At 37.1% G+C, this 23,383-nt stretch overlaps 1 protein-coding gene across 1 annotated transcript in view; it reads right to left on the bottom strand.

The window, feature by feature from the left end:
- MCTP2 (multiple C2 and transmembrane domain containing 2) overlaps window positions 1–23,383 on the bottom strand; it is a 251,663-nt gene that overhangs the window by 25,831 nt on the left and 202,449 nt on the right. Inside the window, exons 18-19 of the mRNA XM_060003640.1 lie at window positions 12,069–12,191; window positions 9,087–9,128 (exon numbers count right to left, since the gene is read on the bottom strand). Coding sequence (XP_059859623.1) covers window positions 9,087–9,128; window positions 12,069–12,191 — 165 coding nt within the window. The remainder of the gene's footprint in view (window positions 1–9,086; window positions 9,129–12,068; window positions 12,192–23,383) is intronic.

Below are 23,383 nucleotides of genomic sequence, written 5' to 3'. Positions count from 1 at the left end.
GATGTGATCATGGTCCCAGTGGTAGACAGTAAATGTGAACAGACATTCATCAGTTAGTCTGTCAACAATTATCTTGAGAAGTGGATTGTCAGTACTTGATTTTTCATTAAACATGTACTCTTTATTATTATTATTTACTCACTGAAAAAGCATTATCAAACAGTAAGAAGTAAGAAGTAAGATTCCAGGCTCCCAACTCCAGCAGAATGACCTAAAGGTCCAACTTATACTCCTGGCCTTCGTGAAATCTTTCCTAGGGATGCCAGTCCACACCAACTACACTCTTGTTCTTTCAATTTGCATCACACCTCTACTCTTTTCATCATTCTAGTAGCAAATGTTCTTTTCACTCTCTACACTGCAAACTTTATCTTTTAAAACATGTACTATTGATTTCATGGGTCTTTAATTATATCTGCCAGTATACCAATGGACATGTTATATGTCTTTGATATTAGCATTTCCATTAATAGGAAACCAAGGTACAAAGAGGTTAAGTGATGTGTCTATGTCCACATTTGTCTATGTTCACATATATGTGGCAGAGAATTCCAGTCCAGGACTATTAAGTCCAAAGGAAGAGTGGACATTTTCTAGTGGACATTTCACAAGGTACACATTCAGCTCACACTTGTTCTTTTTGTCATTTGCTTCTTTAGTGTCTATGGATCTCTGTTCTCTAGACTCACTATATAATACATGATTTGTAGACATTTCATTCAGTTACATATTTCTATCTACTGTTCATTTCCAGTATTATTTGCCCAGTCTTCATGAGAATGTATGTTAAATTACACTTTTTGAAAATATTTGGGGGAAAACATTTCTTTCCCTTCTTACTTATTTTTTAACTTTTCTGGCTAAGCATTTTAGCAAACTTTATGTATAATTTGCATAAAATACATACCATAATTTACATTATAACAAAATGCATTCGTTCTTACCTAGGAGCTGGAGTAGCCAGGGTTTACAACAGATGCAAAGTTAGGGGGAAAAAAACAAAAAAACAAAAAAAACTTAAGATGTACCAACTCCACAGGCCTGCATATTTTATTAATCACAGGCTATGGAGTCAGAGGGAAGTGAGTTCAACATGGGTCTTGTCATCTACGAGCTTTGTGATCATGTCAAGTTCCTACTGGGTTCTGAGTCACAATTCTGCTATCTGGAAAAGGGAGATCATAATCCTGACCCTGACTGGAGTATTTGGAGAATTAAATATTGTATCATATGCAAATCATTTGGTACACTCCAGGTGCTTCATAAACATAAGTCCTTGCCCTTCAAGAATGCGAAGAGACAAAAGAACAAATAACCTTTTGTCTAGTTTAAAGAATCCTGGGGTTCATTTAAGTTTCAAAAGCAACGATCTTCCAGGACAAGTCTACTCATGTTGCCCTGCGTTGTATGAAAGATCATCTGGCAGTTCTATCTGCATCATGCTGGCTTTATTTACACATTTCAGATTGAACCAGGGAATGTGGTGATAACACAGTTTAGCAAACACAGCATTACATCTGCGGCTGCTACCAAATTGCCTAGGAAGAGTAACAGTGATTCATTCAGAAAAAGGAAACTGTTATCACATGTGCTTATATTTTTCCTTAACATATAAGGCTTCTAATTTATAGAGGGAAATGTGTAATAAAAATAGTGATGGCCACTGGTGTGATTAAACCAATGAACAAGATAATTGTGGCTGAACACGTATTTTTAGATTCCTACATTTCAGAAAGAATGGATTTTACTTCTCATTACTTGAAAAAAACACCAAGGCATAAGTAAAAGTTGCATGATTTAGGGCCTACTTTATGAGCAAATAGGTAATAACATATAACAGAAGAGATGAAAGCATGGAAATTTTCAGATCCAGAATTCAAATTTCAAAAGGTTCCTTTGCTGTTATATACTACAGAGAATGACTGTAAGAATAATAATGTAATTGCAATAATAATTGTAAGAAAAATAATGACCAACTCCAAATCTGTAACCTAAAAATGCATATTATTATATAAAATGTATGTAAGATCATCATTTTTTCACTGTCCTTTGGTTTATAAAATGTCAAAAAAAAAAAAAGAAAAACAACACTGAGTCTTTAGTGGCTAAGTTTTAGAGACAGTTGTCTGAAGAACAAATAATGTGCCTGTGTTGTAACATGGTTGCTCTTTAAGAACAAAGCCAATAAATAAATAAATGAATCAGTCAGGCAGTGGATTTTTTCTTCTTCAAGGCTTTGTTGGCTTCCCCAATGTCTCCAAAGAGCATAGCACTGTAGGTGCAATAAACTAGCTTCGAGCCTCTGGGAGAGAATTAACACCATCAAAATGAATTTACAGCTAAGAATTCATTATATAATCAGTATGCTACTTTAAATCTTTCCCACATGTTCTGGTTCAAGAAAAAAAATTCTCATTTCTCTATTAATTACCTAAGCAAAACCAAAGAGTTAGTCCTGAAAATTGACCACGTCAGGAAAGATCCTTGGGACATGCTTAAAAACTGAGTAGTATTTGTCACAGGATGCCCAGGATTCCCACAAGGGATTGATGCAAAATTTCTATCTCAGGATCATCCCAGTAATGCCAACCACCCAGGGCAAAGATAACGCAAAAATACGACTTTAGACTTTAAGTGGGAATCTGTTTGGTCTGTTTCATCCCACTGAATATTAAAAGCCTGCAATTTGAAAACTTGAAGAATTATAAATATCAGAAATAGACTGAGTGGCATTTAGCAGGGAAAATAAAAAAAACCTCTCAGCATCTGTCATAACAAAGAATAAAAAGTAATATTTCTGATACACAAGATTAAAAATTGTTCTTTGGGAATCTGGCTTAATGCACTGGGAACTGTCTTTAAGGTTTCTTCCCATGAGCTATGTCCTGTGTGCATGGACGGACACACACACACACACACACACACACACACACACACACACACCCCTTTATGGTATGCTATTAAAATGGGGGGAAAAGTCTGCAGTCTTTCAGGAGAATACTTCCTTCTCAAGTAGTATTTTTGCTTTGGGAAATGAATGTGAAACAGACTGGATTTTGAACCAGTATCATTTCTAAGTAGTTATAAACTGCTCTAACTATCTGTCCATTACATAGAGCCCTTCCTTCTACACTGACTGGTATTTACCAACATGTTTCTTTGGCCTGCAACAGGATTCTCATCAGGGATCAAATGAGAGGGCTGAAAAAGTAAAAGGAATAAACATCATCATGAGGAAGATGTTGAAAAAACACTTTTGAAAAATTGGGAACAATTTGGGAAAAAAAAAATATTTGGAATTAGACCCTGGGAAGATTGATTTCCTTAAAAGTTTCTCTGAGCCAATTGACAGATGCCACGCCATTACAAGGCAAACAGGGCTAATGGTTTTCTATAACTGTCACTACCATAGGTAAACACACAATTAGCTGCAGTTGCTGATTTAGCTGTGTGCGTCCTTTATCTTTCTTTGAGGTGGGGGAATGAGGAGGGTAGAAGATAAAATATTTATCACCTAAGACTCAGCTCAAACATCACCTTTAGCAGTCCTGACTCACCCAGGCACTGCATCGCTAACACCCAACGTAGTATACAAATTTTGATGAAAGTAGCAATCACAGATACAGAGAAAACACTCCATAAATGTTGTCAATAATAATGCGGAAAAATGGACCAATAAATTAATGACATGTTTCCTTCATAACAATGTAACATAGTCCAAAAATAAACAGGATTTAGATCAGAAGGGCTGGATTTGAGTCTCGCTACTATCCTGGCTGGGAAATCTCTGATGCATTATAATATTTCTCTTCACCTGGGTTAGTTCATTCGCATATGGGGAAAATAATATCAAATTTAGTGGTTTACTTTGAGTACTGAATGAGCTAAAGCCTATAAAAACAGCCTGCAAATTGTAAACACTCTACAAATAAGAATAATCTTATAAATCTAATCATTTAAATAATTCTTACTCAAAATGGTCTCATTTTAAATTATTATTTTTGTGTCATTTATTACTTACTTTAAATTACTATATTCCCTTGAGGAAAAAGTGATGTCCCCACCTTTCTATCAATTATTTTGCAAATTATCTATCAATTACCTTGTAAACTCATTGGATAATTGGGACTTAAGGCAAACCACACTGAAACAGAGTGGATTTCAATAGGAAATTCCTCTTGTAGGAATGGCTACTATCCTCAGAAAAATAACGACTTGTGGATAATTGAGATACAATGTCCAATGTATTCTATATTAGCATAATGTAAAAATTTTAGACCACAGCAAGATAAATATCCAGATGTAGTATAGTCTATAACGTCAGAGCACCAGTTAGTGCACATTAGCTAATAAAAGGATGGCTAATCCACCTAATTTATAGTCTGGCACATCATATTTCACAATATTTGGGAGTAACCTACCAAGTATAATCCTTACAGTAGAAATCACAAAGAAAATCCATAAGTACTGGGGCTATTAGTGAACCTGGTAGCAGAATAATGCTTCAAATGTCAGATTGATAACATTTCTGGATTATTTCTGAAGGTAATGAAGCCAAACGTTTTTAAGAATGGAAGTTTGAGTTTTTAAAAGGGATGTGAGCAAATCAGTGGTTCAGAGAAAAGACGGCAGGAAATAGGGAAGCCGATCCCTCTTCATGCAAAACATGCATAAACTGATCATTAAGAATTGGCTGGAATCCATTTTAATATTAAAGTCTTGGAAGTAAGATGGTACAGTTGAAATGTTAGCAATTAAATCACTTCATCACTGAATATAATATTAATTCAAATTAAAAGGAGTTACATCGGAACAACCATTTACTTTATTCCCCCGAAAATTATCCATAAGTAGGTCCTCTACAACATGCCCTGTATATAGACTGTATAGGCCTTGAAAATATGTGTGTGTATTCAACTATTGTTAACCTTTCAAAGATATTACCTGACTTTTCATTTTCTTAAAAATATTACACCATCTTAAAGTACCATGGCTTAGTCAATAGTTACAAAAAAAAATCACTGATCAAACTAATTTGCTTTGTTTCTGACATTCTTAAGAAGGCACAAAGGAATCATAAACAAAACTACTCTCACTATTAAATTGTAAGAAGACTTCTTCCAAGAACGAGTCTTCCCTGGTTGAGATACTATAGATCATCTTCTCTTTCTGAAACAAGAAAACACAGGGCATGAGCTATGCTGGCCCTGAACAACTCAACCAAAGGACTATGAGGTTAATTTACAACAAGAACTCCTAAATATTGATACATAATAAATATTGATATATACGCCACATCCTTCTCTCTCTAAGAAGGCTCTGCCTGGGTAATGATGAGTGAACTAATCTATTTGCAGGATGAAACTCATTTTTACAACTAAGATTGATGGTTTAAAATATACTTAAATTTTAATAATATCATCCTAATTTGTAAAAAGAGAATAGAGATATAATATTCATTTGCATCCTTTCATTATAAAATGTTCCACCACGTTCCACCATCAATCAACAAAAATGTATCAGATATTTCTTATTTTCTTAAAGGAAAACATCCATATCTGTTTTTCACCCATAACTGACATGAAAGGATGATCCCCACCCCCCCAAACACTGTAAAGCAATTGTGAACTCATTGATAATCTTAAAAGAACAGATGATTCAAGTCCTATTTCTGACAGCTGAGTTAAAAACAAACCAACCCACAATGCAGGCATCACAATGCAGTCTCTTTATGATAGCAATAGGCAGTTTTTTGTTTTTTTTTTATTACATGCCCTTATGATTCTTTCTTCCTGATGTTACTAGTAAATGCTGAAATATTCTACCTAAGTGATTGTTGGGCTGGAAAAAAGAAAAGAAACTCTAATGCAAGTATTTATACCTTCTGCAATGAAAACAAGATATTATTGCCCTGCATGACCTTTCCTAAATATGAGATACAGCATTTTACACAATAGTTTCTTGGTTCACGCTTCAATTACTGACCTTTACTGTGTAGAAAATTAATGCAATTTTCATTGTAATCCGTCTGTACAAATAAGGTCCACATAGAAGAATTCCACATATGGAATCTAATACAAATAGGAAATGTCAGCTGATTGCTGTTGGCTGAACTTAGCCGTTATCTGTTTGTTCTGGGGTCCCCAGCAAACTCTACTTGTAACAAGCAATTTCTTGTGTGGAGCCATCAGGTATAAGAAAGAAAAATCTCCTCTCCTCAAAGTTTAGTTTGTACATTTAGTTTCCTAAAAGCCAAAAAACTAGTGACCTGAAAGTTCTACATTGTAACTGAAAGTCCACAAAAAGAAAGGAAGGCAAAACTGTGGAGCCTAATTTGGTTTCTAAAAATGCAGGTCATTTTCCATGGACTTTCAACAATGAGAAGAAGCAAGAGGCTATAGTGATGTCATTTTACAACCATCCCTGTTCCAGACAATAAAAAGATGACAGACCCCAGACCACGTCCTGGCCTGTGCATCAGAGACAGGCAGAATATGGGAATGCGTCCATCTCCCAAGGAAGCTGTGCCAAGGGGCCCCAGCATGCTTTCATCTTCCACAGTCTTCCATGATGGTATTTGGTGGGAAGGGGTGCTGGCAATTAAGGAGTGTCACTTTCAAGATGGATTGTTTGGGTAGAAAGGAGTTCCTCTCCTCTTCTGGTTTGGAAGGAGACGGCTGTGTGTTTATAATCTGTAAACAGTTCATCTCTCACTGGGTGTGTTACAGTTCCCAGAAGCCCGTCTGTCATGTCGAACACACAACAGAAGCCAGAAGGGCGCTGTGGGGAAGCCCTTGGAGTCAGCACACTGTGGAGGGCAGTGGCCCAGGGCCTGTGTGCTGGAGGAACCCATCCCAGGCATGGAGGCTGCTCTACATGGAGAAGAAATGATGAAGTGTAATAATATATAGGTGGAGGTATGCTCCCAAAGTCTTAAAAGTTGAAAACTGCTCTAGTTTACCCATCTCTTAGAGAAGTGAGAGTGAAGAGACGTGCAAAAAGACTGCAAAGTTTGCCAAAATCCCCTCACAATAGAAGGCTTGTGTTCAGCAGAAGAGGCACAAACAGAAGTCAACATTTCATTTCAGACTTATTCCTCTAGAAGTTTCCACAGAAATATGAAATTGAGGAAGCAAAACAAACATGGCCACGTGGGGCTATTAAAGGCCCTACAAACATACTACAATCAAAGTATCTCAAGAATGGAACGGCCCTGGAGGAGACATGAAGAACCCCAGAGCCAACGTCCTCAGTGTGGGATGGGCTGCCGCATCTGTTGCGTGGAGGGCTGTGCTTGGATGAACGCAAGAGCTCCCAGGCTCATGCATGTAGATGTAGATGTTGTAGTTCCAACTCAGTTATCCTTGCCCAGAAAAGCTTGATGCACAGCCCAAATGGCTCTACCTCCACACCCCCAGGCCCCCAGGCAGCCCTTGAAGGACCACAATGGAAGGTTAGATGGTGAAAAACGCTGGTCTAGACTTTCATGGCTCAATCTGTTGCCTGACAGTTCATCGACACCACTTTTTCATCCATTGCCTTCTTGTTAGATGTCTCCTTTATCAGATGGAACAAAGCCCCATGGTCATAATTATCTCTCAAGGGTGGATGGCATCCTCCTTCCATGGGGTGGCCCGTTTACACAGACTTGGTCCAAGAGAAAGAAATCTTCTTCACTTCCAAACTTTGGTTAATAAAATTGATAATTATGCCTAATGTAGGTTTAAAATAATTTCATTAATACCTGTGTTTCCTTTGGTTAAACACCCCCTCATGCACATTAGCTTAGCTATGACCATTTTAATGTTCAAGGAGTTACATCACTCAGAAGCCACTCACGTCAATTCATCAAGAAGAAAGTTGCAGGCCTTCCCTGGTGGTGTAGTGGTTAAGAATCCGCCTGCCAGTGCAGGGGATACGGGTTCAATCCCTGGTCCAGGAAGATCCCACATGCCATGGAGCAATGAAGCCGGTGCACCACAACTACAGAGCCTGTGCTCTAGAGCCCACGAGCCACAACTATTGAAGCCCGCGAACCTAGAGCCCGTGCTCTGCAACAAAGAGTAGCCCCTGCTCACTGTAACTAGAGAAAGCCCGCGTGCAGCAACGAAGACCCAAAGCAGCCAAAAAATAAATTAATTAATTAATTAAAAAAAAAAAAAGAAGAAGAAGAAAGTTGCATCTTGGGACCTTCATTCTAAAAAGCGTCAATTCCCTTTAAAAAAAATATACTTTATTACTTTGCTATTAATGATCATTTTAGCACAACAAATAAGATTTACTTTGTAATCTGCCCAGCATCCTTCAAATGGGCAAAACCATCTGGCTCGTTCAATTAATTTTAAGGCTGTCTGTGTCATGGAGCTAGTGTTTTTAAATTCGTTTCTATTTTCTGGACATTTTATATTGGATACTTAACTCTTAAGTTTCCCCCGTTCACCCCTTTCCTCTCCTGTCAGCCTTCTACACACTATCACCTTAGCCCCGTAGACCCATAGGTTCTAGGGGACTGGGCGGCCGTGAAGCTAGTAGCATCTCATTTGGCATTTCACTTTTTTTTTCTTTCATTTTATTCCAGAAGGTTTGTCTGAAAGCGTAATGACAACAAAAAGTAGCAGATTTGAGAGAATCTCCCAGGAGGAGAGAAAGGACAGATGTACACAGACGTGGAGCTGAAAACGTTGCCAGCAACAGCTGGGCAAGTGACAGGTTCTGAAGCGGGTGACCACCCTGCAGAGTGCAGACATGAGCCTAAAGGAATAGCGATTGCACTTGATTTACTTTTGACTTCCTGGGCTACCTTTCATCTACCTTTCATCCACCAAGGGGAAGGCTAATCTTTGCCTCAAATGACAGGCCTCCTAGAGGGATGCTTCTATAACATTTCAGTTATTCCTTATATTTCGTCCCTTTTCATCCTCATTTTAAGAATCTTAAAAAGGATACCCTTTATACATTATGAGAATATCGCTATACTGGTCACCCTATAGTAGTAAAAATATATATATATATATAGTTTGACTCAACCGCTAGAACACTGGAAGCAGTCATGTTCCCCCTTTGTGTCCTTTCTCGAGCACACCCACCTTGTCATCTTCATACTTCTCCTCATCTACGTCCGTGCTCTCCTGTAAGGAAAATCCATAATTTGTAATAAAACATCAACCGAAATTACCGACTACGAATGAAATGCACACTCATGCTTAAAGTTTTCCTATATCATTGCAACACTAGTCTTCTTAAAATACACTGTAGGGCTTCCCTGGTGGCGCAGTCGTTGGGGGTCCGCCTGCCGATGCAGGGGGCATGGGTTTGTGCCCCGGTCCGGGAAGATCCCACATGCTGCGGAGCGGCTAGGCCCGTGAGCCATGGCCGCTGAGCCTGCGCGTCCGGAGCCTGTGCTCCGCGACGGGAGAGGCCACAACAGTGAGAGGCCCGCGTACCACACACACACACACACACAAATACACTGTAACTTCTTTAAAAAGGACACTTTTAAAGTTAAGGGATGCCTTGCCAAGGTTGTAAACAATATGTATAATCTACATAAAACTGTTAAGTATAAATAAAGCTATTAGGGGAGTGCCTTTCGAAGGCAGCCAGCTTTAAAAATGCATTGCGGAGTTGTACTATCTGTAAACAGTTTTGTTCTGACAAATGAAGCAGCTGCTGTGTTAAGGCTGAGAACACCACACTCCGTCTGTGCTGGGCTCATTGTTAGAATGACTGCACTTTTCCTCTGGGTCCATTACCGAAACATTAGACAGTATTAAATGCATTAGTCTGAATGTAATCAATCTCAAGAATAAGCTACAGGTTTCTATACGGCATTCTTGTTTTCCTTGGGCTTCAGGGTTGGTGCGGGGCAGGTGAGGGAAGGAAACTCAAGGCCCAGATCTGGACTAAAGGGGGGACTGCCTTTAGTTCAGGGGCCCCAGCACCAGCTGTGCTGCACAGAGGCTTGTTCAGATTCATTTAGAGATCTTGGCTAGTTAACAGGTACACTTGAATCATATCACTGCTACATTTAAAAGCTAACACATGTTGGTACACAATCCAACGATTTGGTAGCTTCAAAAGAATGCTGGGTATCAGAAAACCAAGGACTATTTTCAGTTTGAACACTTACCTTTCTGCTTAACCTTGCAAAGGTCAGGCATGCTAATTAGATGCCATTGTTCCAACAGAAAAAAGAATGGTCAATATAATGCTTGTATAAGGGAGTAACTCTGAAGTATCCAGACAGTACTCTGCTATCCTCCATAAACCACTGAGCAATTTCTTCAGGGCTGGTACTGTATTACCTCCCAGAATTCCTAGGAGCTCCACCTAGCAGTCTGTGGGATACTTAACTGATGCTGGAGAACTAACCTATTCAATGATGACAACAAGCATGTTTCATAAAAGCACATGGATAAAAATGAATACAATGAAACATGTTATGGGAGGAAAAAACTCTGTAATGTAATTAGGAGTCAGAAGTCTTCATCTTGAGACAAAGTCTTCAGCTGGAGACATTGTTCCAGCACTGTTTTGCTGTGTGACTTTGAGCAAAATCACTTTGCCACTCTGAATGTTAGCTTTATGAAGCATGAAATGAAAACAGTAGTTCTTGACTCTTCATGGTTATGTTACCAAGATTAAATTAGGTAATAAATTAGAAAATGTTTAGTAAATTTAAAAGGTTTCATATACACACATACACATTTATATGCATACACACACAAGTACACTTATGTACCCATATTTACACACACACACATATATACATATATATACCTGCCTACAAATAAACATGTACACATACACACATATATACACATGCTATAAACATATACATATATATACCTGGGAAAATAAAATCTGATTAAAACTAAAAATGTTAGTTGACAGCACTTTTACAACAGATGCTTCTCTGTAAAAATTTCCCTCATCTGTACCTCTGTGAAACTTAGTCCTTACATAAACCTGTACTTTAAAGCTATTTATTTGTTACTTGGTTCTAGCATCTTCAGGCCCCTCATTTACTGATATATGCACATGCTTATTGCACTACACAATCAAAAACCAAACAGAACAGAATTTGGAATTTGTCTGAGGTTTTACTCCCGGCCATAACACTCATTTCCCCCATCCCAAATGAAACCAGAAACATTCCTTAAATATCCATTATTTCAGAGAGGATTTTTTAAAATAATCAGAACGTTTATAAGGAAAAATAGGTGAAGATGGTCAGCTTTTGAGTCTTAGAAAACCTAATGTGCAGGTGATTTTTCTAAAGGATGTTATCAAGTCTCGAGACCTTTGATTTTTGTTTTAAAAACTTGGTTCTTGAATCTGGAATGCCAAGATTATATCATAAAGCAAGTCTATAAATACAAGTTCCTTCTAACCCAGAGCAGAAAAAGATTCTATGGGCTGGGATAAGAGGGGTAGGGGAGGGAGAGTTGGAGAAAAATTAAGAAAAGTAAATGCTGGGCGATGTCTTTGACAAGAGGCCTTGCCTGTGCTTCCTTTAACACCACGGCGAGTTTGAGAATTGCAAGAAAAACTTGGGCACTCAAGAACAGAGGGGCCCATGCCCACGCACTCTCTGATTTCCCTGGGAGTTGGCAAGCCTCAGAGCATCCCCTGAGGCTTCAGCCTAGAGGAGAATATTGCACAGGATAATTACACGGAGAGGCCTGAGGCAGCCTCCCAGTTGTGTGTGCCCTGAAGGGGCTCAAGGAGCCACCAAAGGCTTTTCTCTAGTGATTGAGAATCTCCTTCCCAGGAACCTTATGGAGAACCAGATGGGCACGCAGACATGTGCTGCCCGCATGGAAATGCTGACCAAGAACCAGATGGCTCACTCAGGCTAAGAAGGCAGGCCAAGACTCAGGAACACGAGATGCTCTAGGAAGAAGACTCCAGATTACACATGATAAATATCTTCCCTGTAACATGAATACACGTGCAGTGTTGCTCCTCAAATGCAAGGGACTCAGGTCATGATTTGGTGGTGGTGGTTTACTGCTAACACATTTTTTCTTTAGTCAAATGTCAGAATTATTGGAATGTTTGCTCACCTGGCTGTCCTGGATGCTGCCAACCTTCCCCATTGTAGGTCTGATGAAATTGTAGACACAGAGGAGCGATAATGCCAGCGGGATCATGTACAGTTCAAAATTCCAGACAGTGACTAAAAACACCTGATTGGAAGACACAGACAAAATGACTGCTTGAAAAAACAGTATGGGAGCAATCTTCAATTCTTATTCATTGACTTAAGGAGATTAAACCCAGGACTCTCTATATAGTTCCAAATAGGTTAAAACACACACACACACACATACACACACACACACACACACACACACAAAGATACACACATGACGACTAACACAGTTTTAGAACTGGTAGCAGAATAAGGAAGACAGAGAAATGAGTTGGCCTGTCACGCTCTGGAATAGAGTTCCCATATTTGGAAATCTCATTACCCTATCAACCTTATTCAGAGTTTTTTGCTGCTGGATTCAATGTACCAGAATTTAGGAAAAGTAGTGTGGAAAATCCAAAAGTCACGAAGAGGTTGGCCACAGGCCAAATTTTGACAACAGTGAAGTGTATATGAACTAGAAAGAATGATTACTTTTCAAAGAGGCTGCCAATGCTGAAAAATTCAAATATCTTGGATAAAAACTTCAGTTTTCTGAAGTCTCTTTAAAATAATTTCTTTTAATTTTATTGAAGTATAGTTGATTTACAATGTTGTATTAAGTTCTGCTGTACAGCAAAGTGACTCCGTTATATATATATATTATATATATATATATATATGTATATATTCTTTTTCATATTCTTTTCCATTATGGTTTGTCACAGAATGCTGAATATAGTTCCCTGTGCTATACAGTAGGACCTTGTTGTTTATCCATAAAAATCTTAAAATCTTCCCATTTTGAGGCTACATGGCCACAAGAAGATGATGATCAGTGTGAATCTTTGACACTTGAGGAGACATAAGGTTTATATTAGAAATAACATAAACAGTATCAAAATGTTGAGATCATTCTGGAATGTTTTTGTTCAATACTATGTTTTATAGATCTATTGGTGGTGTTATGTATAAATCAAGTATATTCATTTTACCTGATCTATGGTACCCCATTCCAATGAATGTTCTGCAATTTTTCCATTATACTCTCTTATCAATGAAAACTTAGGTTGAAACAGTGTCTTGTTTTTTAATATAGTCAAACATATTAATCTTTGACTTTAGCATTTCTGCCATTTAATATTTAATGCTCTACTTAAGAAATCATATGCTACCCTGAGGTGATAAAGCAATTTCCTTGTGTTTTCTTCCAAAAGATAATTGTGTGTGTGTGGGTGTATGTGTGCGTGTGTGTTCCTTGTTTTGTCTCAAATGCTTTTTGGTTTATCGTTGGAAACAAGCATCTGATTTGAACTCCATCCTCACATATAGCCAACTTTTATTTTTATTTCATTTTTTTAAATTGAACTATAGTTGATTTACAACGTTGCATTAGTTTCAGGTGTACAGCAAAGTGATTCAGTTATACACACATATATATCTTTTTTTTTCAGATTCTTTTCCCTTATTGGTTATTACAAAATATTGAGTACAGTCAACTTTCAGAATTAGATTACTGAAGGGATCCATACTTTGCTCACTGATCTACATGCCCACCTCTGTCACACATCAGCTTCCCACATGACTGTGTTGGTTGTTTACGGACCCTCTCATCCCTTCCACTGAATTATATTATTGTTCTTTCACCAAGACCATGTTGTTAAACAGCAGTTTAGTAACCAGATGATATCTGAGTGGGTAAGTCCCAATTACTTCACTATCAAAATTATCTCGGATCGTTCTGTGCCCTTTATCCTTCCACATGTATTTAAAAATCAATTTGCAACATTCTATAAAATTACTGGTGAAATTTTTATTCAGATAGCCTTTAATGTATATGTCAATTCAGAGAGAACTGAAATCCTGACATTGACCTTCTGAATTATAAGGACTGTTTATTTCTCCATATACTCAGGACTTCTTTTATGTTATCTCAAAATATCTTTTTTACTTTCACCATAATGATTTTGCATATGTTTTGTTATTTTTTGTAAGTAACTTAACACTTTTGATACTATTACAAATGGGGTCATTTTCAAATATGTATATTTTAGTTGGTTACTTCTAGGTACAGGAACATTGATTTATATGTGGTTCCCATTATTTCTGAGCCCTCTTATTGCTTGTTATGAGATTGCAAATGTATCATTTTGGAGATGTGGTGTGGAAAATCATATAAACTGCAAATCATGACATTTTTCTTTAGCCTCCCAGTCTATACATTATATTTTGTTTTAGTGCTAAACCTCTATGTATTTTTTTTTTTTTTTTTTTTTTTTTTGTGCGGTACGTGGGCCTCTCACTGCTGTGGCCTCTCCCGTTGCGGAGCACAGGCTCCGGACGCACAGGCTCAGCGGCCGTGGCTCACGGGCCCAGCCGCTCCGCGGCATGTGGGATCCTCCCGGACCAGGGCACGAACCCGCGTCCCCTGCATCGGCAGGCGGACTCTCAACCACTGCGCCACCAGGGAAGTCCCCTCTATGTATTTTTTAATAAGTACAGAATTTTTGAAATACTTTTTGATTCAATGCAAATTATTACACTGTTGATGTCTTCCAGTCTATTAATTTGGTGTGCTTTACCAACTTTCTTTTATTTATTATTTCATAATATATATATTTTCCTATAATTTCCTAGCTTTAGAAAGCTTTCTTTTTCTCTTACTTTTTTGTCTTGTTTTGTTTTATTATGAACAACATAGAGGAAAGTAGAGAAAACAGTACAGCAACTTCTCTACTATGTAAAACTAGTGATTTTCCTTATTGTTACCTATTTCCCTTTCCCTGTTCTTAAAGTTCTTTTAGGATTAGAGGTTTTAACTGTGTTCTAAAGGATTACTATTTCTTAATGTGTATCTACTGGATAAGTGGGGTTTTACTGTTCTTTTAAATTTCTAAATATAATTTCAAGTAAAAAGAGGCTGACCTAAAACTATTGAGAAAAAATAGGAAACAACATATTTTTGATTTATTTTTATCATCAACTATTTACAAAATGTCTTCAAAAAAATTACTTGTGCCATCAACCAATACTAGAGGGACAGCTGTGTTAGACAAACACCTCATTTGCCATAATATTTGCCTCCACCAGGTATAGGTAAGTAAGCCCAGAGTGTTTTACCAAAAAAAAAAAAAAAAAAGAGCCACATTTAAATATCACATTCAAAGGGCTTGAAACTCTTTTAGAGTGAGAGACTAGTACCTTCAGAAACATTTTAAAAATCAATTCCCAATTCCTACTTCTGTAATAAAGGATTAATTTCCTAGCAATAGCTTCTAGCAAAAACAAATAGAAACCCTTTGCAGGGAGGGGAGACCAATTATCTGAGAGTGTGAAACAAAGTTATTTAATTTTGCAGTGGAGTTGAAACCTTGGGAAAAGAACTCAGATCTGAATGGAGTCACTTTAACGTTTCTTGCACCTTTTGACTCCAGAGCAGCTGCAGACACAGAGATGATACCAGTTGGTACTCAACAGAAAAATTTGCCATCTTTCTGAATGAAGGATATAGGCAAAGGAGTCAGTGACAATTAGGGCCACCAGAGAGTGTACAAACACACTGGAAAGAGAGAGTAAGCAAAAGAAAATCCCAAATTCTATATGTGAACTCTGCTACAGTCTGTACCACACACATGGGGCAGACTCAAAGCAGTGTCTGAATTGGGATCAAAGCTGCCACCCACAGCAGGTGCAACTAAATGTGCAATTTGAGTCTAACAGGATTAATCCCTAGAGCAATCACTAAAGAACAAGCAGAGAAGAATAGATAAAAAGTCAACAGATGAATTAAAATGGAATTCTAAAAGGTAAGAAAAGGGAAATAGGAATAAGAAACATAGTAGACAAATACAAAACTAATAAAATGGTAACCTAAATTCAACATATCAATAATTACATTGAAAGTTAACAGAATAAACATTGCAAGCATAAAAGGTAGAGATGAGAATAAAACGAATAACTCTGTGGCAAAAACTCTGACCACTTAAACAAAGGAAAAATTTATTGAAAAATGCAACTTAACAAAATTGAACAAATGTCCCCACCAAGATAAATTCAGGTTCAAATGCTTTTACTGTTGAATTCTCTCAAACATTCAAAGAAGAAAGAACATTATGTTGGAGGGAACACTTCACAACCAATTTTATGAAGCCAGTGTTACCCTGATACCAAAACCTGGCAAAGCCATTACAACAAAATAAACTACGGGCAAATATTCAACAGGAACAAAGATGCAAAAATCCTTAAGAAAATAATAGTGAACCAAATCAAGAAATATATGAAAAATATATACTACAGTGTGACCAAGTAGAATATGTTCCAAGAATGTAAGATTAGTTTCACAGTAAAAAAACAATGTAATTCACCACATTGACAGAAAGGAGAAAAAAGCACTTGATTATTTCAATAGATGTGGAAAAAAATATTGACAAAAAATTCAACACTATTAATAAACAATGAATAGAAGGAATTTCCTCAATCTGATAAAGGACACTTACACAAATCTTACAGTTATCGTATTTGATCATATTTGGCTATAGTTTGTAATATGTAAATTATGCTTTGAGAAGTTGCTTTTAAAAAAATCAACACTTGCTAGGAAGGAAATTTCTTAGGCATGCAACCACATGAATAAATCTCAAAAACACACTGAGAGAAAGAAGCCTTATACAAAAAAGAGCACATACTGTATGCCATTTAGATGAAGTTCTAGAACAGACAAAATGATTCTATGATGGAGAAAACTGCATGATTTCCTTCTAAAATTAGAAACAAGGTAGGGATGTCTGCTCTCACTACTCCTATTCAGTATTGGACTGAATGTCCTAGTCATTGCAATGAAGGAAAATAAATGAAATAAAAGGCATAAGTATCAGAAAGGAGGAAAGCAATACTGTCTCTTTTCATTGATGACCTGACTTTTTACATAGAAAATCCTAAGGAATCTACAAAGCAAATCCTAGAAATAACAAATCCAGCAGTGACAGGGTATAAAGTTACTTTTTAAAACTCAATTATATTTTTAAAACTAGCAGCAAAAATCTGGAAAATAAAATTTAAGATTTTCCATTTACAGTAGAACCAAAGCCCATAAAATACATGGGAATAAAATTCACAAAACGTGAGCAAGATCTCTTCCCTGGAAATTATAAAATATTACTGAGGAACGTTACAGAATACAGAAAGAAGTGGACAGAAATGCCACTAGTTCATGGATTATAATACTCAATATTGTTAAGATGGCAGTTCTTCACAAATTGATCCCCAGATGCAAGCAATCCCAATTTTGTAGAAATTGACAAGCTGATTCTGAATATTATATTGAAATGTAAATAACAGAATAATCAAAGCAATTTTAAAAAATAAAGCTTATACTACGTAATTTAGTTTACTATAAAGCTATAGTAATGGAACAGAAAATAGAATCCACATATATGTAATTAACTGATCTCTAAGAAAGTTGCCAAGGTAATTCAATGGGAGAAAAGAGTGTCTTTTCAACAAATGGCCCTGGAACAACTGGATATATGTGTGGGGAAAAAAAAATCACTAACCCTTACCACTTACCATATTTAGAAATTAAATAAATCATAATATCTAAAAGTAAGTGCTAAAATTTCAAAACTTCTAGAATACACATATGAGAAAACCTCTGGCATAGGGGAGGGTAGGCCAAAGATTTCTTAGGACAAAAAAGCACAATAAAATAATGTAAATAAAATAAAAAGGAAACTTCATTGAAATTATTCTTCATTTGCTCTTTGGAAGACACAATTAAGAAATGAAAAAAAAAGTCACAAAATGGGAGAAAGTATTTTCTACACATATACTGAAAGAGAACATGTATCTGGAATATATAAAGAATTCTTACAACTTAGTAAGAAGACAACTCAATAAAGATTGGTGAAATATTTGATCAGACTCTTCATGTACACACAAATCTATATGAATGTCTAAAAGCACATGGAAAGACATCCAACTTGATTAACCATCAGGAAAATGCAAATAACTCCTATGAAATAGCACATATTAGAAAGGCTAAAATGAAAAAAGAAAACTGACAAGATATAAAGTGTTGACAATGTGGAACAACTGGAGGTCTTATACACTCCTGGTACGAATACAAAATGATACCTGATTTGGGAAACCACATGGCAGTTTTTCAAAAAGTTGTGCATACACCTCTGTAATTCAAGCTCTCCTACTCCTAGATATTTAACATATGACCCAGAGACTTGCGCACAAATGTTCAGAACATGGCAGCTTCATTCCAAATAACAACAACAACAAAACTGTCAACAGCCCAAATGTCCACCAACAAGTGAATATAATATATCCATTCAAGGGAACAACTACTCAGAATTAAAACAGAACCACCCATAAAATGTCAGAATCAGTGAAGCCTGATTTCTCTGACACCAAGGAAACTTCTCACCCTACCACGCAGGTTTCCCTACGTTCCATGATGCAGATGCTATGGTGACCCCATCTGAACCTTCCCCAAAAACATAACTTTAAGAAATTACCTCAAATCTTCAGCTTACAAATATTTCTTCACTTTCTACCCCAAAATGTGTTTGCCATAATTTTTATGAAATTAGATATGAAGAATATAAGCATATCTATAGATATGAAGAATATAAGCATGCCAAATCATGAGGAAAAATGATTCATAAAGACACTTGCGTTTTCCTGGGGGAAAACCTAAAAACAGAAATACTATCTTAGGGAGTCAGTGGTTCCAAGGTAGCTGTGATTGAGGAACTTAGTCAGCATTGCCATAGACGAACATATCTCTCGAACGAATCCTCTAGGTATTGTTTCTTTAGGTATTGTTTCTTTAGGGCTGAGAAATATATTATCTTATGTCACAAAGAGTTTTAAAGAACAAATCAGGCTACATTTTTCTCAGGTTTCATTATGAAGTGGTCAATAAAATTGACCAACCAACCAATTATTAAATATCTTCTATACATCCAAGAGGATGTCTCACTATAAGGTAGTTAACTTGGAATACCAAATACAATAGCATGGCTATTTTCCCAAATACTTCAGGATTTACTCATTTAAGATGATCTTAAGATTTTGTCCTTCTGTCCCTTGAGAGTAGATTTAAGACTAGGAAATAGCTCAATTAAATGAAATCAAGTTTCTAAATAACCAGGAACATTGCATTTGTTAAAACAAATGAAACAAACATACAAAGTGTGATTATATAAATTAGCATTTTCCATTTGTGACCTACACATTGTTCACAATGTTTAAAAGAAATTGCACAATGGAATCAAGATCCTCATTTAAATATATATATATATATTTGTTTATTTATATACACACACACACACACATATCTATATTATGGTAGGGGTGCTCATACAAAATCATGGATTATTTTATGTTTGTTCTCATAAATAGCTAAGGATGCCACAGAAATTTGGGGAGCTGCTCAATACGATCATTATTCAGAGTATAACAACTTTGGTCAGATTAACTAGGTGATCTCAAATTGCTACTCTACTTTGTAGTAGAATGACATAACTTAAGATAGCATATAAACACTAAGCATGTAATAACAAAATTAAATGTTCACTTGTGGTAGAAAATCTTTGAGAAACTTCTATATCAAGTTTCAGCTAATGGAAAATCTACTCTCTGTTTTAAGTTACCCATTCCTATATCCCTAAGTAAACACTGAATTTTAAGGAATAGAATAAAGAAGTCAAGATTCACCTCATAAAGTCAATTAACGCTTAAGAGAAAATTATTATAAAAGTGGAACTGAGTATTTTAGAAGAAAAACAGACAAAAATTAACCAAACATCTACCTTCCTGACTAGACTCCTGGGTTAAAATTGTATGGAGAAACAGCATCTCAAGAAGCACAAAGGAAGGGCTAGTTGATTTAGTTTGGTTAAGGCGCTGCTGCTTTAAAGCCCAATGACTTTGAATGAATATTCAAGGAGTTGGAAGCTGTTTCGTTTGAAAAGTACTGAAGAGGGGTCTAACTTTCTGTGAAAACCACTGGTGTGGCCCCTATGACAAAGAAAATGAGAAAGAGAAGCACACACACACCTTTCAGAATATTGTGAAACTCAGTTCTTTTGTTACACTAAAGATTAAATCTAGACATTTGTAAACAGTGTCTCTTGAAATAATCAGGCTTTATGAACATCCATCCTGTATGTGTCTGGCCCAGATTGGGGGGAGATTCACACACAGATGATTATTTTAGAATAAAGGTATTGAGTACTGTGAAACAAACTATGCTAGTTCTGATCCAAAAAACTCAAGAGTTAAAGAGAAAACAATGCAACAATTTGTTCTTAATTTGACCACATGCAAGTTCATTTCTATGACAACAAATCAGTAAGTGGCCCCTTCTCAATAAAGTATACCTGGATTTATTGTCATTAAAAGAGAAAAACAGGGGCTGCCCTGGTGGCGCAGTTGTTGAGAGTCCGCCTGCCGATGCAGGGGACACGGGTTCGTGCCCTGGTCCGGGAAGATCCCACATACCGCAGAGCGGCTGGGACCGTGAGCCATGGCTGCTGAGCCTGCGCATCCGGAGCCTGTGCTCCGCAACGGGAGAGGCCACAGCAGTGAGAGGCCCGCGTACCACACACAAAAAAAGAGAAAAACAACATGCCTTATGCACCACCATAATAAAGCAAAACAATAGAAAACCAAAAAAAAAAAAAAAAAAAAACACCTACAGGTCATGTCATGCCCTTTCATCTGAATATTTTCTATTGCTTCCTGGCCTACCTTATGACATTTAGACCTCATAGTTTAACATCTAAGACCTTCCTCGAACTGACCGATACTTGACTATTTCATAAGCCAACACCCACCACACATCCTAGATTCCTAGTCATGTTGCACTATTTGCAGACCCCAAGAGATGAAATGGTGTCCAGGATTTTGCTTCTGAACACATCCTTCTCTCATTTAGGAAGCTACTGCTTGAACACTTCCTCTCTCTGAAGTGTGACCCCCTCACCCCGACCCTGAGCACTAACGCACTAACCCCATCTTTTTGTCACTGCTTTACTTCATGCATAAAATGATTGTCCCAGCATTTATTGAACACCTACCATGAACCACACTGATTTAGACACAACAGTGAACAAAACCAAGCAACCAACCAACAAACAAAACAGCCTTCATAGAGCTTACATTATATTTGGGGATTAGGGATGAGATTGATACATAAGTAAACTATATATTCTACATCATCAGATGGTAGGAACGGCTATGAGGAGGGTGACAAAAAACAAAACAGGAATGTAAGAAAGGGAATACCAGGCGATGGGGCTGGGACTGCAATTATAAGTAGAGTGGTTAGAGACAGCCTTGCTGAGAAGGGCAATATGTGGGCAAAGCCCTTGGAGAAGTGTGCAAATCTAGGTGAACAGTGTTTCTGGTCAGAAGAACAGCAAATCCAAAGGTCCGGAAATGGGAGTATGCCTAGTACGTTCAAGGAATAGTAAGAACCCCCTTGGCTGATACAGAGTGAGCAAGAGGATTAGAAAGGCAAGAAGTGAGAAAGGAACAGGAGCCAGTTGTGGGGCTTGAAAAACTGGAAGACTGGATTGGTTCATTAATGGAGACAATAGTCTGTAGAAAGAACAGGTTTGGAGAAGGAGAGTCTGAGGCACCTATTAGACATTCCTGCAGAGACACAGAGTAGGCAATGGATAGAAGGTTTGGAGTTCAGAAAAGAGGCTAGGGCTAGAGGCACAGATTTGCATATTATCAGCATCCAGATGGTATTTAAAGGTATCAGACTGGATAATTTTAACAAGGAAATAACAATAGAGAAATGGTCTACAAGTGTAGTGATCCCTAGAAAAGTGCAAATTTATGGGTTGGAGAAGATTAAAAGGAACCAGAAAAGGAGACTGAGGAGCAGTCAGAGCAAAAGAGATACACTGGGAGATTGTGCTGTCCTAGAAAACACGATAAACAAAGAGGAGGGCAACAATACATTTCTAAATAAGATGGTCACTGAAAATTGGTGATTTGAAATGAGCAGCTGACTGGAGTGATAAGACAAAAATCAGATAACAGTGAGTTTAAGAGAGAAGAGCAAAACTACAAACAGTGAGTAGAGATAACTCTATGAAACAGTTTGATATAAAAAAGAGCAGAGAAACAGGGTGGAAGCTGGAAGGGGATGTAGCAACAATACAGGAGAGAGAGGGAGAAAAAAATGATGATGTAGGAGACAGAAGAAAGAAGAGTTGGAACAATATTTTTGAAACAGTGGGTAGGAGTAGGAGCCAGTGCACAGATGGAGGGTTGGTCTTCAGAAGCAACAATTCAATGATTCACAGTTAGAGGAGGAAAAGCAGAGGATACGGACATAGATGTTGGTAGGGGGATAGGTAGGTATGGTGAGGGCAAGATAGCAGTAGATGGGTACTTGTGTCAACCATGGTCATGATCTGAGTGAGGACAGGGAGAAGGTATTAGAGTTTGAGGACAGAAGAGAAGTTATAAAATAGTCTAGAAGAGAGGAAAAGAGAATGGCTCATCGAAATGTAATATAACTGTCAGGAGGCACTGTATGTTTTTCTCTAGCCATGCTTACTTGAGGTTGCTAATAAGTATAATGAAGGTAGAGAAGGAAAGAAAATTATTTTTAAAATGGACCATGGAATCTGAGCTGGATTACTGGTGAGGAACAATATAAAGTGGAGAGGATAAAATTTAAATGCAATGGCTATGTTGATTAACAGATTATAAACAGCTGATAAGAAAATTAGTGAACTGAGAAATTATTCCAAAGAAGTTCTTCAGAATGGAGATGAGAGAAACAAAGATACAGATATGTAAGAGGTTAAAAGACATGGAAGATAGAAACAAGAAGGTCTCACATATGTCTGATGGGTGTTGAGGGGGCAAAGGGTTAATGAGAGAATGGGGAAGCAATATATGAAGATACAATGCCTGAGGATTTTCCAGAACTGTTGAAATATACCATATAGGAAGATCCAAAAAACCCATATTAGGATAAATAAAGAAGAATTTAGGCCTAAAAATGTCATGGTAGAACAGAAGAATACTTGGGGAAAAAGTAGAAACATTCACAAGCAGCTAGAGAGAAAAGACAATTCAACTTCAAAGAAAAAGCAATTTGAGTGACTTTATATCTCAATGCAACAAGGGAAGCAAGGAGAGAGTAGAATAACTTAAATACATATGCTTTCAGTCTTTCAATTTGGAAACTTGTACCTAGCAAATTGT

This window comes from Delphinus delphis, chromosome 2, assembly GCF_949987515.2.
Source record: "Delphinus delphis chromosome 2, mDelDel1.2, whole genome shotgun sequence".
NCBI classification, from domain to species: Eukaryota; Metazoa; Chordata; class Mammalia; order Artiodactyla; family Delphinidae; genus Delphinus; species Delphinus delphis.
The sequence above is the reverse complement of the archived record's forward strand: the minus strand, read 5'-3'. Positions and strand labels throughout refer to the sequence as shown.